This window comes from Biomphalaria glabrata, chromosome 15, assembly GCF_947242115.1.
Source record: "Biomphalaria glabrata chromosome 15, xgBioGlab47.1, whole genome shotgun sequence".
NCBI lineage: Eukaryota > Metazoa > Mollusca > Gastropoda > Planorbidae > Biomphalaria > Biomphalaria glabrata.
The window spans coordinates 26,998,257-27,015,440 of NC_074725.1; the positions used below are offsets into that span (position 1 = coordinate 26,998,257).

General features: G+C 37.5%; 1 protein-coding gene across 1 annotated transcript in view; it reads right to left on the reverse strand.

Moving 5' to 3' along the window:
- LOC106053486 (uncharacterized) overlaps positions 1–17,184 on the reverse strand; it is a 34,984-nt gene that overhangs the window by 202 nt on the left and 17,598 nt on the right. Inside the window, exons 11-17 of the mRNA XM_056012565.1 lie at positions 16,680–16,841; positions 15,584–15,785; positions 11,554–11,748; positions 10,057–10,214; positions 8,617–8,736; positions 5,789–5,986; positions 1,506–1,616 (exon numbers count right to left, since the gene is read on the reverse strand). Of these exons, the coding sequence (XP_055868540.1) occupies positions 1,506–1,616; positions 5,789–5,986; positions 8,617–8,736; positions 10,057–10,214; positions 11,554–11,748; positions 15,584–15,785; positions 16,680–16,841 (1,146 nt within the window). The remainder of the gene's footprint in view (positions 1–1,505; positions 1,617–5,788; positions 5,987–8,616; positions 8,737–10,056; positions 10,215–11,553; positions 11,749–15,583; positions 15,786–16,679; positions 16,842–17,184) is intronic.

Sequence of the window (17,184 nt, forward strand, 5' to 3'; positions counted from 1 at the left end):
TGACATCTTTAGACACCAGATCTCAAGATATTAATTTACTGTTAATTATATTAAAAAAAGGAAACAAAAGTAATAATAATAATAATAATAGATTTCAATCGCCCGGATCTTCTGTTCGTTGATAAAAAAGAAAAAAAAAACGCTACCATTATCGACATCGCCGTCTCATAATCTCATAATTTAAGAAAAACTGAGATAGAAAAACAAAGAAAATATGGGAACCTAGGCTTGGAGATTAAGCGTCTATAGAAATTGCCCAAAATAACAATATACCCCATTGTTATATCAACCGAGGGGATAATAACAACTGACCTCACAGACACCTTCAATGCCCTTAACATTCCTAGGAACATCCTCGTTGCCTGTCAGAGGGCGGTACTGCTGCAGACCTGCCACATCACCAGAAAATTCCTCGGTGAAAACTGTTAAAGGGACTACGATGAATTTTGTTTCCCTTTAGCGAAACTCGACCCTGGCAGCGCCAGAGAATGACTACTCGTTCGTTTCTAGCAGAATAATTATAATAATCCCTCCTTTATGAAGCTGATAAAAGAAAAAAAAGTAAAGCTCCTCTTTCAGACCTTGCGATCCATGGAGCAGATGATGCGTTTGGTCCTCTGTTTCTATGACTAACGGTTAACGAGCAGGGTGTCATGTGGCCAGCACAGCGACCAACCGCCTGTACTTTTCCCCAGCTAAAGTCAGGTACGCATAAGAATTGGGTGGACTGAGGAGCGCCCTAAAAAAACCCGAAACTCAAAATCCCCAGTCTTCACCGAGATTCGAGCCCAGGACCCCATGAAGCGTATGCAGGGTATACGCGTATAAGGGGCATGTACGTATATCTGCCAGAAATCTCTCTTGTTCTTAGCTTTCTTTGACTCTTCCAACGAAAAACAAAATCGCTATTAAGTAAAGCCAAATATTTTCTCAGAGTCCCATTCAACAGCACTGCTCATCTTTTAGTGTGACGGATGTTATGCTATATGCACAACGCCAACAGTGTTCAGTTGTTGTTTTTTTTCCAGCGAGTTGTTCCTACCGATTATTGTGGAAACATTGGGACAGGAAAACCTTTTCGTGACATTTAAATGTCGAACATAGTCCATTTCAAACAAATAATCTTTATAACTTAAATTACTGAAGCATTGTAAACTTCAATCTCCAGAGCCAAGTATCTAAAGTCCGTTAGTGTATGTATACCTAAGACTTCTATCTAATACATCCAACAATTCATTCACCTCTCTATCTATCTGTCTATCTATCTAATCTATCTAATCTATCTATCTATCTATCTATCTATCTATCTAATCTATCTATCTATCTAATCTATCTATCTATCTATCTATCTATCTATCTATCTATCTATCTATCTATCTATCTATCTATCGGGTATGTCTATCTATCTATCTATCTATCTATCTATCTATCTATCTAATTGTGTGCATATATTTCTGTATCTCCCAATCCCGGGACAGTTCTTCTACTTCTAAAACAAAACTTACCACACCCAAAGGCCTCATAAAGTCTGGAGTTTTTTCAGCCAAATGATAAGACGGGTTTGAACTTGGACTGATGGCTGACTCGCATGTGTGCTGTATACTCTGGGCCCATTCCTAAATAAAACAAATGAGAGAAAAGAGTTTAAGATTCTGCCAAACACGACACATAGGTCGACATAGAAGACTTGGAAATTTGGTAATTTGTTTGGAATTTCATGAGCGAAAAAATACATCTCAATGTGAAAGTGAAACGAATAATTACGTGCCTACAGACATGACCTGACTCAGAAAGACACAAAGATAAAGACACATTTCTTATTCCATATGCTCGGATATGTTTGTAGAGATGTTCTTTCTTCCCTAGTGCCATAAGAGCATAGAGTTTAAGTCTTCAATAAGCATGCATGACTAGACTAACACATTGATAACTTAAGTCCTAAGACGCCCTTATCTTCTCTTGTGAGAGAACGTTTGTTATTTATACTATAAGGTAAGTGTATTGTAGTGTATTGTATTGTAGTGTAGTGTAGTGTATTGCATTGTATTGTATTGTATTGTATTGTATTGTATTGTATTGTATTGTATTGTATTGTTTGATATGTTTTTGGATGTTCCTTTAGATATGAAGACGATTACATTTTAGCCAAAACCTTCCGCAGGACGAATCAGGATCATCGAAACCTCGAACTACAGTCCAGAGCGCATATCACGGGACAAGTAGCCATCCAGATAGGATTCTGTTAACCTATTTTACATGAAGTCTTTGTCTTTTAAACTATGTTGTTTTGGTTGTTAATCTATTCCGGCAGAAGTTACAGGAGGGATATTTGATACTCCCAGCGCATAAGGGGTTTCACGCCATATTGTTCCTCGGCGTTGTCTCCTGGAGCCTTAGTACCTCAAGGCAGCGGGGGTTTGAAATCAGAGTACCCCTCTCCTAGATAAATTGCCTTACTAGGTCAACAAGCTTCATCTGCCCGAAGCTCCCGGTTTTGTGGTCCCAGGTATCCGCCTTTACCATCTGAAATTGTCTTGTAGAGTTGTGCATAGCTCTTGGAACTTTAAGGCCAGCAAAAGCGAACAAGAGCTCCCTTCCACCGGCCTGAAGAAAGGGTGTGTTCCTCCTTCACGCCACCCTGTCTGACGGGGGAGGGGGTGAGACTCGGGGTTAAACTTAGAGTTTGATTTTGCGTTCACTTCCGGAGGACACCGACACTCCGGACTCTCTGACTTTAGACGTGGCCGAAGGCGCACCACTGGAACCCTTGTCATATTCCTTTGATATACCAGGCTAACAGTGCGGGACACGCACGGCCCCTTAAGGACGTTAACAGATTGCTGCCGGAGCTCTTTCACATCCCCGCACAGTGCAATAAGGATGTTCTCGCACCCTCTTAGGCGCTCCCGTAGGAGCCTTGTTTTACAACCCATTAGACCTAGCCGTCCCCTCACGACCGTTTCCACCCGAAGAGGCAGGGAAGTACGAGAAGTTTCGCCGGGCTTAGGATCTAAGCCACATGAGCCAGGTGCTGAACTTAGTTGTCAGGAGGCTATCTCGGATGTATGCTTCTAGGAGTATTTTATAGACAATGGGAGCTTATCCCCATTGACGCATCTTGGCCATGACAACCTTTGAAACTAATAATATAAAAAATTCACATATAAATAACATATTGTTATAAACCTGGTGGTGGCACAGATGGGGGTACTGGTGTGTGTGTAGTCACCCGACGATAATCGCCCCAGGCCAGCGCTAGACAAGCGGTCAACCGTGACGAGTTACGACGATCAGCCGAGACGAGTGTCAACACGGCGGTTCGGGAAGGATCGACGGCAGTTCGGGAAGGATTGCCGACGTGAACAGAGTTGTAGTCATCTGACCACCTAGAAACGTCGAGCGGCGTTCTGTCCGGTTCGAGAAGGCCAGTAGGGACCCTATATAAAGAGCGGAGGTGTCGTAGTCAAGACGGTCGAGAAAAGGGGCTCAATACAGCAAGGTTCAGAAAGGAGGTTCACGACAAGAGTTAAAAACACGGTCGACTACAGCACAGTTCAGCGGTGTGGTTCTGTACGTGCATTACGACGGTTCAGTGCGGAGTACTATCAAGTAGAGTTGAGACGAACGGCGTCTTGATCTTGGTCTGCGATCGAGTCTGACACAACGAGCCTAGTGTGTGAAGTCAGTCCGGAACTGTTGAACCCAGTGCAAGCCCGGAACGAGACGGAGAGGCCAGTGCAAGAGTTGATACGGCGGAACGGTGTTATCGGAGAGGTATTTGTACAGTGTACGTGTTGCCAATTGTACAGTATTGGCTGTTATTTATTCAACCATTAAAGTGTTACGTTACTTTGGAGCCCTGAGTTGTCAAGTTCTTTAAGTTGGTGGTGTATGGTGCAGTTTGCAGAGAGCCTGGATAGTGAGATTCGTAACAATATAAATATCTTAATGACTTTATAGCAACGATATACTGTCTAATGGTTGAAATTGTAATATACGATAGCTCATATGTTTTAAAAATAGAAGTCAAAGCTTAGCTAAAGTAACAGGGGAAAAATACACATTATATATAATCATTCACACATAAATACCACATGTTATAATATCAACAAACTAGTTAACGTCAACTTCTATAATCTATAATAAGATCAATTTGTCTTGATAAGAGTATGTATTTATATCAAATTGATTAAACATTAAAATATTTTTAGAGGAACCCTTGATAGTTGTGATACTGATTTAGCGTCGTCATCATAGGCATCTTTGGGCTCTATGCCTCTTTTCTTAGACCATTTTTTAATGCAGCCTCACATCTCTTATTTCGGCCTCTTTTATAAAGAGTTTATTCTTGTATTCAAATAGTCAAAACAAAGCGTAGTAGGAGATTCAATGACAAAATTCGTCATTAATATTTACATGTTCACAGAATTGAATAACCTTGTTCAGGCGATGGTGTGCCGTGTTATTTCATTAATGATTATGTCTCTCCGACCTGTACAGAATTGTTTGCATGTTGTTATTGTTGTTTTCATTAGAAACACGTGTTATGATACAATAGTTCTTTTTTTTTTTTAAATAAAGGAAACCTTAGAATTTGCGCTATTCAATTTTAGCTTTATCATCATAGGAATCCTTGGGCCTTAGGCCTCTTTTCTTTGCCTCTTTTTTTGGGGCTTTATGTGCATCTTTTATGGGCTATCTTGCCTCTTTTGTGGGCTTTTTTTTTTCTTTTTTATAGGTTTTTATTTGTAAGTTCTCAAAATTCACAAGTATTAAATCATAAACAATTGAAAAGTGATTAACATAAAATATAATAATAGTAATAGAAAAATTATTTAATATCAAAGACATACTGCCTAACCAATTAACCATATCAATATCGACTAACAAGTCTTCTATTTTTTGTGCTATTTTTTTACAAAATATTTGAATATATTCTGGTCTAGTTCTATTTACATATTGATCTAAATTGTATCCAATCTGACAATGTGTCTTTTAAACTGTATTGACTGCAATACGACAGATGTTTTGGTGTTTGTTAATTCAGAATCTTATCTTATTTTTCTTCAAACTCAAATTCAAGTTTAAGCAAGAGAACTTTGTTGTGTGTTTAATGCATTTAACTCTTGACAGGCTCAAAGATATAATAAACGAGTCTTAGAAGGGCTAATCTATTGGTTCTGTGTTTAAGGCATTTAACTCTGACAGGCTCAAAGATATAATAAACGAGTCTTAGAAGGGCTAATCTATTGGTTCTGTGTTTAAGGCATTTAACTCTGACAGGCTCAAAGATATAATAAACGAGTCTTAGAAGGGCTAATCTATTGGTTCTGTGTTTAAGGCATTTAACTCTGACAGGCTCAAAGATATAATAAACGAGTCTTAGAAGGGCTAATCTATTGGTTCTGTGTTTAAGGCATTTAACTCTGACAGGCTCAAAGATATAATAAACGAGTCTTAGAAGGGCTAATCTATTGGTTCTGTGTTTAAGGCATTTAACTCTGACAGGCTCAAAGATATAATAAACGAGTCTTAGAAGGGCTAATCTATTGGTTCTGTGTTTAAGGCATTTAACTCTGACAGGCTCAAAGATATAATAAACGAGTCTTAGAAGGGCTAATCTATTGGTTCTGTGTTTAAGGCATTTAACTCTGACAGGCTCAAAGATATAATAAACGAGTCTTAGAAGGGCTAATCTATTGGTTCTGTGTTTAAGGCATTTAACTCTGACAGGCTCAAAGATATAATAAACGAGTCTTAGAAGGGCTAATCTATTGTATGTACTTACGTGATCCATCCAATACTTGGAGACCGCTGTTATAGGGATCACTTGAATGCCAACCAAACATCCATGACGCTGAGGGAATATGTTAGGGTCGCAGGGCCAGTTTAAAGTGTAGGCGTAGAAATCGGACTCAGTGATCATTCCCACTACGCCAAAGTTTTGCAGGATTGGAGGGAAATGGTTGCGGTTATGGCTTCGTACCTGGACAGATTCAATTGTTTGTACTGATTAATACTATTTAATAGGAATTATTGGAAGAAAAATGCTACCTGCCTTAGAGCTAGCTTTGACAGTATAACAATAGGCAGTGTGATGGGCGAAGTCACATGTGGGGCCTAACATTAGTTCTTGCCCAAAATACGCTAAGAGCTTTCATGGTAATTGGTATGGATAACAAAAAAGGCTTTAAAAATTATGAGCAGTTCAATTAGCTTTATAATGAGCAGTATAATGAGCTGTATAATGAGCTGTTGTTGACAAACAAAAAAGTCTCCATATCGAGAATTTCCTGTGCAGGTTTGTTGTCTTGATTGGTTGCCCATGTTAACCACCTCCACCAAAAGGGCCGCCTCTGCTTGTTTCAATATAAGCTAGCGATAGTGACGTGGAAATGAACCCTGCGAAAAAGTTAGAAGTCGTGACCGACAGGCAGCTCGAGGCAATAATGCTACATTCTGGCTAACCCTGTGAAAAAATCAGAAGTCGTGACCGACAGGCAGCTCGAGGCAATAATGCTACATTCTGGCTAACCCTGCGACGCTGCTGATCACAAACTGTATCGGGTATTCGCTATACCTTTGTAACCCAAAATCTTGCGAGGAGAGCGTGAAACTGCTGTGTGGGTGGCAACTTTCCGACCATATATAATATCTAGACTTTCATCTCATCCAAGCTCCATGAGGTGAACCAGTTATTCCACGACTGAAAGTGGCCAACAATAATCGTCACGTTAGTAAAGTGATATCAACGCCACACTCATCGATGCAACAAATCAATTTGGAGAATCATTTTCATGAAACTCCTCGCGCGTGAGGGTCTTAAAACCGTCTCTGGAAAAGCCCTGGACAAATTCCTACGGTCATTCCTAATGCATGTTTGTCCCCATATAAGTCAAGAACATGTAAATTCCGAAACTTGTCAAGACGGAATCTAGCAAGCCAGGGGCAGTTAAAAAGAATATGAGACAGAGTTACCTCTTCTTACCCTCTTCGGGAGGATTCGACAGAGACCCATCGTTACGGAAGGCCTAAACACTGACCTGCAACGTTCATCTAGTGGGCAGTTTAGACTAGTAGATATCGGTCTAAACTGCCCACAGGTTGTGACGTTGCAGGTCAGTGTTTAGGCCTTCTATAACAAATGGTCTCGATTAGAATAATAATCACTCTTCAGAGAGTTAACATTAACACAGAGAGCTAATGTAGCTTATATATATAGCTCGTCCATCGTGGTTCGATGATGACCACTTTGTCATCCAGGGGGCTGAGGGCTTTGCGCTGGGGTTTTATGCCTCCTCATGTGGCTGGTGAGACCTATGTGAGCCCGGAATGTTCAGCTGCACACTGGGCAGGTTATTCCAGCTGGAGCTAGTGTCATTGGCCTTGCTTTTCTTCTCTGGCGCTTTTCTTCTGCCAGCATTGTTCTTTTTTCCTCAGCAACCTGTGCGCCAGTTTTCAGAGCGCGACGTCATGATGCTCTGTCATGTAGCTTAACGTGCTGTAGGTTAACCAAGATTACAAAGGACTGCTAAACGATGGTGGATTATTTCATTCCAATATGAGAAGCCATCGTCTTCCGTAGACGGAACAACTGTATAGTGTCCTTGGGTGTCTGCTTAGTTTTCTCAATGTTCATAAGACATTCTGATAAGACTTTCAATATCACATTCCATATAATTCCCCCGAATAGCCATAAGATGGAGATTGATCATTATGATAAGACTTTCAATATCATGTTCCATATAATTCCCCCAAACAGTCATAAGATGGAGATTGATCATTATCATAAGACTTTCAATATCATGTTCCATATAATTCCCCCGAACAGTCATAAGATGGAGATTGATCATTATCATAAGACTTTCAATATCATGTTCCATATAATTCCCCCGAACAGCCATAAGATAGAGATTAATCATTCTGATAAGACTTTCAATATCATGTTCCATATAATTCCCCCGAACAGCCATAAGATGGAGATTGATCATTCTGATAAGACTTTCAATATCATGTTCCATATAATTCCCCCGAACAGCCATAAGATGGAGATTGATCATTCTGATAAGACTTTCAATATCATGTTCCATATAATTCCCCCGAACAGCCATAAGATAGAGATTGATCATTCTGATAAGACTTTCAATATCACGTCTCTAACAATACTTTTACAAGCTAAATGTAATTACTACAACATAGTATAAGAAAAACTCAATCTTACAAAAGGGTTTGCATATTATAATAGAAAAGTTTCCCCTTTCAGACCTTGCGATCTATAGGGCAGATGATGTTAAGGTCATCTGTTTCTATGACCAAAGGAGCAGGGTGTCATGTGGCCAGCACAACGACTAATCGCCTTTGCTTTTCCCAACTAAAGTCAGTTACCCATTAGAGTTGGGTGGACTCAGGTGCGCCCTAAAAATCCTGAAATTAAAAAAAACATTCTTCACCGAGATTCAAACCCTGGACCCACAGTTCGAAGCCAAGCGCTTAATCACTCAGCCGCTGCTACCCCCGTTTGCATATTATACCTGCCGAGCTTCGAACCCAGGTCCCCGGTTCGGAAGTCAAGCGCTTAACCACTCAGTCACCTTGCCGCCAGTTTGCATATTATACCTGCCAATATTCTCTGACAGAAGCGACTTCAAGTGCCAACAAGATCTGTCCGGTTTGTCTCATGTTGTCGTCATTGAAGGCATCACCTAGTGCAGCTAAACCGTGGTAGCAGTTGATGCCCTGGAGATGTGAGGACACTTTTATCAATTAAATAACCACAAAACCAAAAAAAAAAACATAGTTTAAGTATCTTCTACATTGTTGTACAACGCGCATTCAATTTAATTTATTTCTTCTGAAGTTTTAAATTAGGTTATAACAATGGAGCTTCTGGTGGACAACGGTTTCTTCTGCATCATATGTGGGGAAAATATGTAGGTCGTAACTGGGTTTGCGAAGCCGTGTGAAACACTGCACTCATCCTTAATCTTCAGAATCGAAGACATTAACATTGTTATCAGTTTAACCCTAGACCTGCTGTCTTTATTTATTTGAAATATGAAAAACAAAATCACTAGATAGAAATAATGGCATAGGAGGTGACCGAACGATGCCGACGCCAAAAGTGTACAGTTCTTCATGAGAGATAAGACCCTTGCAACATGTTCAGGCCCCGCACCCTACTAGGTAAGGTCATGCGTAGATTTCAAATGGAGGATTAAAATCTAAGTGTCGACCAGGAGTCAAACTCAGGACCTTTAGATCATCAACAAAGAGCATAACCACATGACTATAGCGTGCATTGATTAGCCTTAACCTCTGATTCATAAACTAATTCTTTGTAATCTAAAACAGAGTACCTGAATGATATTATATACATCCTTCTTTAAACAATGATCAACTACTTCTAAACACCATAATCAAGCAAAATCTAGTTTGATCGCTATCAAAAAAGAAAGAAAGATAAATATAGACAGACACAGACAGGGAAACATACAGGAAGACAGACAGTTAGATAGATAAATAAATAGATAGATAGATAGATAGATAGATAGATAGATAGATAGATAGATAGATAGATAGATAGATAGATAGATAGATAGATAGATAGATAGATAGATAGATAGATAGATAGATAGATAGATAGACAGATAGATAGATAGATAGGTAGATAGATAGATAGATAGATAGATAGATAGATAGATAGATAGATAGATAGATAGATAGATAGATAGATAGATAGATAGATAGATAGATAGATAGATAGAAAAAAAAGTAAAGTTCTCTTTCAGACCTTGCGATCTATAGGGCAGATGATGTTTAGGTCATCTGTTTCTATGGCCAACGGTTAACTAACAGCACAACGATCAACCGCCTTTACTTTTCCGAACTAAAGTCACGTACCCATTAGAGTTGGGCGGACTCGGGCGCCCTAAAAATTCCAAATTCATAATCCCAGTCTTCAACGAGATTCGAACACAGGACCCCAGAGTCGGTAGCCAAGCCTTAACCACTCTGCCACCGCGCCCCAGATAGATAGATAGTCTAACAAAACCTTACTTCTGATGCTGACTCCTCTTGTCTAATACCTGGCACAAGACCAGAGGCCCAAGAGAAGCCCGTGTAGAGATCTTTCTGTCTCGACACAGGGAAGTTGGCATCTCGGGAGCTAGGGTTGCCCACATCTCTGGCTAGGGCGTATATAGCCGCCCTGTGAGCTGTGAAGTTCAATTGAAATCTATTATTTCAAAAAAGCTAATGAAAACAAAGTCAGATTAGACAAAAAAAAATTTCGGCAACAAAATATTTCTTTGCGACTCATAAGATAATTATAAGATTATTTAATTAATCAAAAAGAATTGCCATACACGTGTTTCTTCACAACACGTGAATACAAGTGTTTCGTCAATTAATCAACAACACATGAATAAAAGTGTTTCGTCAATTCAAAAACAACACATGAATAAAAGTGTTTCGTCAATTCAAAAACAACACATGAATAAAAGTGTTTCGTCAATTAATCAGCAACACATGAATACAAGTGTCTCGTCAATTAATCAGCAACTCGTGAATACAAGTGTTTCGTCAATTAATCAACAGCACATGAATACATGCGTTTCGTCAATTAATCAACAGCACATGAATACAAGTGTTTCGTCAATTAATCAGCAACACATGAATACAAGTATTTCGTCAATTAATCAACAACACATGAATACAAGTATTTCGTCAATTAATCAACAACACATGAATACAAGTATTTCGTCAATTAATCAGCAACACATGAATAAAAGTGTTTCGTCAATTAATCAGCAACACATGAATACAAGTGTCTCGTCAATTAATCAGCAACTCGTGAATACAAGTGTTTCGTCAATCAATCAACAACACATGAATACAAGTGTTTCGTCAATTAATCAACAACACATGAGTACAAGTATTTCGTCAATTAATCAACAACACATGAGTACAAGTATTTCGTCAATTAATCAACAACACATGAAAAGTATTTCCCCAATTAATCAACAACACATGTATACAAGTATTTCGTCAATTAATCAACAACACATGAAAAGTATTTCCCCAATTAATCAACAACACATGTATACAAGTATTTCGTCAATTAATCAGCAACACATGAATACAAGTGTCTCGTCAATCAATCAACAACACATGAGTACAAGTATTTCGTCAATTAATCAACAACACATGAGTACAAGTATTTCGTCAATTAATCAACAACACATGAAAAGTATTTCCCCAATTAATCAACAACACATGTATACAAGTATCTCGTCAATTAATCAACAACACATGAATACAAGTGTCTCGTCAATCAATCAACAACGCATGAATACACGCGTTTCGTCAATTAATCAACAACGCATGAATACACGCGTTTCGTCAATTAATCAGCAACACATGAATACAAGTGTTTCGTCAATTAATCAACAACACATGAATACAAGTGTTTCGTCAATTAATCAGCAACACATGAATACAAGTGTTTCGTCAATTAATCAGCAACACATGAATACAAGTGTCTCGTCAGCTTACCGTCACCCCAGGCTCTGTTGTGCTTCACGTAGTAGGCCATGGCGTAGAGGAAGTAGCCCAAGTGAAAGTGGTGGTCATTGTAGTAAGGGAATCCGTAGTCCACTCCCCAGTCCACGCCAGCGTCACCGGTGGCTCTAAGGAAAAGGCCGCCCCAAACATCGTCATAGTGGAACTTCCACATGTCGTCTAGGGTGTCTGCAGCCATGGGAGAAAAAAAAACAAACAAAGTTAGCTAAAAAAAAAACCATCACCCATCGGTTGACATTGTAATGGCGTAATTAGATAAAAATTAGAGATCCCTTTCTCTAAGTATGAAGTAACACCTAGAGACGCCTAGAAAATATTTAGGATCCTTTGAAGACAAAATTACATTTAAATTTGGAACTTATCTTATATAATACAGACGTTACTTCAAAAAAGAAGATGATTACGTCCTACGCGTCATGCATTTAGTCATGCATATTAACCAATGACTTAAATTCTGCCAAGTCACTGGTTTTCCTGGCTAGCTCAGGCAACCCATTCCATGCTCTAATAGCACTAGGGAAGAAGGAGTATTTGTACACATTTGTCCTAGCATATGGGACGAGGAATGTGCCTTTATCTTTGTGTCTTTCAGAGTATTTTATTAAATTTTGTTTTTGTATTTGAAGATTATGGTTCAGTGTTTTATGTATAATTGCTACTTTACTTTTGAGCCTTCTGTCCTGAAGGCTTTCTAAATTTAGTGATTTTACTAAAGGTGTTACTCTAGTCAAATGTGAATATTCGTTTGTTATGAATCGCACTGCTCTATTTTGTGTCTGTTCTAGTTTCTTAATGTTTTCTTGAGTTGAGGGGTCCCAAACAGAGGATGCATATTCTATTATTGGCCTAACCAAGGTTAAATAACATTTTAGTTTTATTTTCTTATTTGATTTATAGAAATTTCTTTTAATAAATCCTAATGCTTTGTTTGATTTTTTTGTAGTTTCATCAATATGTGGATTCCATGACAGTTTTTCATATATTATAACACCTAGGTATTTTGCGTTTTTAGTCTGTGTTACTGGTTTGCCATGAATAAGATAAGTGGAATTAATTTGTTTTAGTTTTTTTGTTACTCTTAACAACTGACATTTTTCTGGGTGGAAAGACATGCTCCAATTTGATTCCCATTTCTGTAATTAATCTAATTCTCTTTGTAAAATATCTGTGTCTTGTGTTGTTTTTATTGTTCTATATATTATGCAATCGTCTGCAAATAATCTGACTTTTGTTCCTGAACTAATGCAATTTGGTAAATCATTTATGTAAATTAAAAATAGTAGTGGACCCAAGACTGTTCCTTGAGGTACACCTGAGTTTACTGTTATCGGTGTTGATTTAGAACCATTTATTATTACAGTTTGTTCTCTCCCTATCAGAAAGTCTTTAATCCACTGATGCAGTGGACATTAATGCCGAAATATTTTAATTTTTTAAGCAAACTATGGTGGTGAACTTTGTCAAAAGCCTTAGAAAAATCTAGTAAGATAGCATCTATTGTTCACTATTATCTAAACCTTTTGAAAAATCATCAATTAGTCCTATTAGTTGTGTTTCACATGATCTATATTTCCTAAAGCCATGTTGGTATGGTGTGAGGACATTATGTTTGTCTAAGTGGTTTATGATGTTGCTACATATTATGTGTTCTAGGATTTTACATGTGATGCTGGTAAGTGATACTGGTCTGTAGTTTCCTGGGTCAGATTTTTCTCCTTTTTTAAATAGGGGGGTGACATTAGCTTCTTTCCAGTCCTTTGGTACTCTGCCCTGGTTAAGTGAAGCCTGAAAGAGTATTTTGAACACTGGGGCTAGCTCATTACTTAGTTCTTTGAGTAATCTAGCTGGAATACCATCAGGTCCAGAAGCTTTATTTGGTTTGGTGTTGGCTAATAGTTTTTGAATTCCATTTTCTTGTACTACTATATCTTCTATGTTGTCTACTTGGTTCAAATTCAGTAATATGTCTTTGTCTCCTGGGGCTGAGAATGCTGATGCAAAGTATTTGTTTAGAATGTTTGCTTTAGTTTCATTATCATTATGTATTATGTTATGTTCATCTTTTAATGGCGCTACGCCTGTTGTTTCCCTTTTCTTAGACTTAATGTATGACCATAGGTTTTTGTTGTTATCTTTAGATATTACATTGTTTATGTATTCACTCTGCAGCTGTCTGCTTACTTTTTGGGTTAAGTGTTTAATTTTCATATACTTTTTGTAAACTCTTTCTGCATTAGTTTCTTTAAATTTTCTATATAGGTTTTCCTTCTGTTTACAAAGCTTCTTTAGTCTATTATTAAACCAGCATTTATTTATTTTGTTTGTTGTGTATTTAGTTTGTATATGATTTTCTATAACGCTTTTAAGATGGTTTTTAATGAAATTCCAGAGGTCATCGACTGGTTGGTTAATGTCTTTTTCTAATAAGAATGTTTGTTGAAAGTTTAATGCAGCTTGGTGTAGTTGTGTTAGGTTACATTTATTCCAGAGTAAGATTTTTCTTTTGGGTTTTGTATTGGCTACTGCTTTTATCTGACTGTGTATTTTTATGATCTCATGGTCTGATAGACCAGGGATAATATCATAATCAACTACTAATCCAAGTCTGTTGGTTAAGAAGAGATCTAATGTGTTGTTTAATCTAGTTGGCTTTTTAATGATTTGACCTAAACTTAGGTTGTGTAAAGTTTCTATGAAAAGCTCATTTATGTCCTTAAGGTTTTGGTGTTTATCTATGGTTAGTGTTTTCCAATTTATATCAGGTAGGTTGAAATCACCCATAATCCAAAAAACTGCATTTTTATTTGTCTCTTTAAGTGTAGTAATCTGATTACATAGTTCCTGCATGTATTCTAAACTAGAATTTGGTGGTCTGTAAATGCTGCCTATTATTAGGGATGTTGAGGTGGTATTAATTTTACAAAATGTTGATTCTATATTTTTTGAGTTAGGTAAGGTAATTTCTTCTGCTATAAGAGTGTTTTTTATTGCTAAAAGAACTCCTCCATGATTATCAGCCCTATCTTTTCTAAAAATTTCATAATTACTATTGAAAATTTCTGCATTATAAATTTCAGGATGTAGCCAAGTTTCTGTGCCTGCAATTATGTCTGGTTTCTCACATTCTAATAAAATTTCTAAGTCTGCTGTTTTGTTCCTAATGCTTTGAAAATTCATTACTAAGGTTTTAAGGTTTTTTGGTGTTACTTCTTTAGTAGGTTTGTTTAGTGAGGCTGTTGTATTAATTTTAGTAGATTTAGGTTTAACAGGAGTGGATCTGGCTAGTGGTTGGTGAGTTTGGTTTGGGATGGTGTTTAGGATGTTGTATGGGTTAGAAGTGTCTGCATCAAAGGAATCAAACAGTCCTGATGTAAACTACTTGAATTAGTCGAGTTAATAAAAACAATAATATCACTTATTACAAAGATTAAAATAACCCACTCTGTCTGTCTGTCTGTCTGTCTGGTAAAATGTTTGAACATGTTTTTTCTCCAATTTCCCGTTCTTGGATCAAGTTGAAACTTTGCACAATTATTCATTATACCCGACAGGACATGAACCAATAATTATTTATTTTATTGATATCGAATAATATTTTTTGGTAGATATAGTTTTAAGGGCGGAGTTCTTCCCCTTTGGATACTGTCACGGATGAATGTGTGTATGTACGCATAATCTATTTTTACAATCTGCGCGAATGACCGGAAGTGTGTTGGTTGTTAGACAGAGTCCAGCTTGTGTGTGATATGCAGTAAAAGTTTATTAAAGTTTATGTGATTGATCTAGTGGTTTCATTGTTTTATTTCGTTAACTAGAACTGAACCAGGGACACCTAGACGTATCGAGACCTAAGGTAGTTTCTACAGAGTTATAAGTAGATAGAGTTATATAATAGGAAAGCTGTGACAGATACTTTTTTTTAAGAATTTTGTTTTTGTAGTTTGCTTGTTATTTAGTTGTCAAAATAGGGTGAAACACGTCGTTGAGTATAATCTCAATTTACCTGTAATCCGCAGCCATTTCTCTAGACAGCTTCTGATAGAGTTCTCCAGCTTGGTGTAATGGTTTGTGTTAAATGCGCGGGACAGACTAGCAAGCCTGGTCACCATCCCAATGCCTTTCCCGCCATTGTAGCTGTCCGTGTGGGCGCAAATGGCGTCCAAGTTCTCGTTCTGGGCATCTCTTTCGATGGCGGCCAACACAGCCTGGAAGTGACCAGCCCACAAATAACTTCTAGCTAGAATAATCTTTTTCGTAAATAACTCTAATGTTTTATTTTCCAGCCTTACAATCACAACTTACGTTATTAAAGAAAGATAACAAGAAAAACAAACAAAAAATACTTTAAAAAAACAAAACAAAGCTTATATTAAGCGTACTTGCATCAATTAGTTCGGACCAGTCATATAATTAAATTTGTAATAGAAATAGACTAACAATAAAAAAACATTTTTAAAAATTTAAAACAAAAGGGAAAGGCCTGAATTCGAATTTGTGGCTCAAGACTTCTCGGGTTTCTCTAGCTTGACACTTCGTGTTTTTAAGTATTTCTATTATTATTTCTATTATTATTCCTCTTGCATACAAACTACTGTCTACTGTCAAGCATGTTTATTTTCGTCAAGTTGATACAAAGCTTATATCAACTCTCGATGTCTGTCTGCCTGGTAAGAAGTTTGAGCACGTCATTTCTCCCACACCCAATCAATCTGAAATTTTGAGCAACTATTTCTTTTACCTAGAAGTCAATTAACTATTGGCATTTCATTATTTTATTTGGTGTCTCGAACAAGGGAAAAAAGTAGTACCCAACTGAAGTGGTGGTATAAGCTGAATTAGTCCCCTTTACAGGTAGCCGCTTGAAAGTAAATTCGAAACAAACAATGCATAACGATACAATCTTCTATTATCATAAGCACCTCACTAGCAGAGTGGTTAGTATGTTGACTAGAGGAGGCTTGAACCATGAGTTCGAATTCAGGTCTCCCCCCCCCCCTCTTTTTTGTAATGTTCAAAATATATAAGCTTTTTTTTTATTAAAGTATTTTTTAAAATGTTTTTCCTGTTTATTACTTCATGTCGCAAAAAAAAAACAGTACCTGCAATTGTGCTGGGTTAGCCCTGACCTTAGCCACACCTGCGGGGTCAGGGTCGACTTCCGTGTGTAGCACGTCATACTCCATTAGCCAATCATTTCCTTCGTAGCCTTTAAACGTGAATGGTGTATCCACCAGCTGGTGTGTCCTAGATAAAATAAGAGCCTGCAACCGAAACAGATTTCAATAATTGGATTTTTCTCTTATATAGTTTTAAAATTACAATATAACCTTCAGCATGTTCAAATAACATATTTCAAAATCTTAATTGCTATAAAGTTGTGATACAATTTCATTTATAAGCTCAACATGAATATTTAAACGCGTCACACATGACGTCACGAGCACAGCAAACGCAATATGGTCGTTTCCAAAAACAAAACAAAAACAAAACGAAAAATAGCAGTAATTTCCAAAATCATAATATATTGGTGGGTTAATACATAAAAGGAAAGAGAAAAATCAGGGTCGGTCGATCGACGCTTTGTAGCATTTGGTTCAATGTACT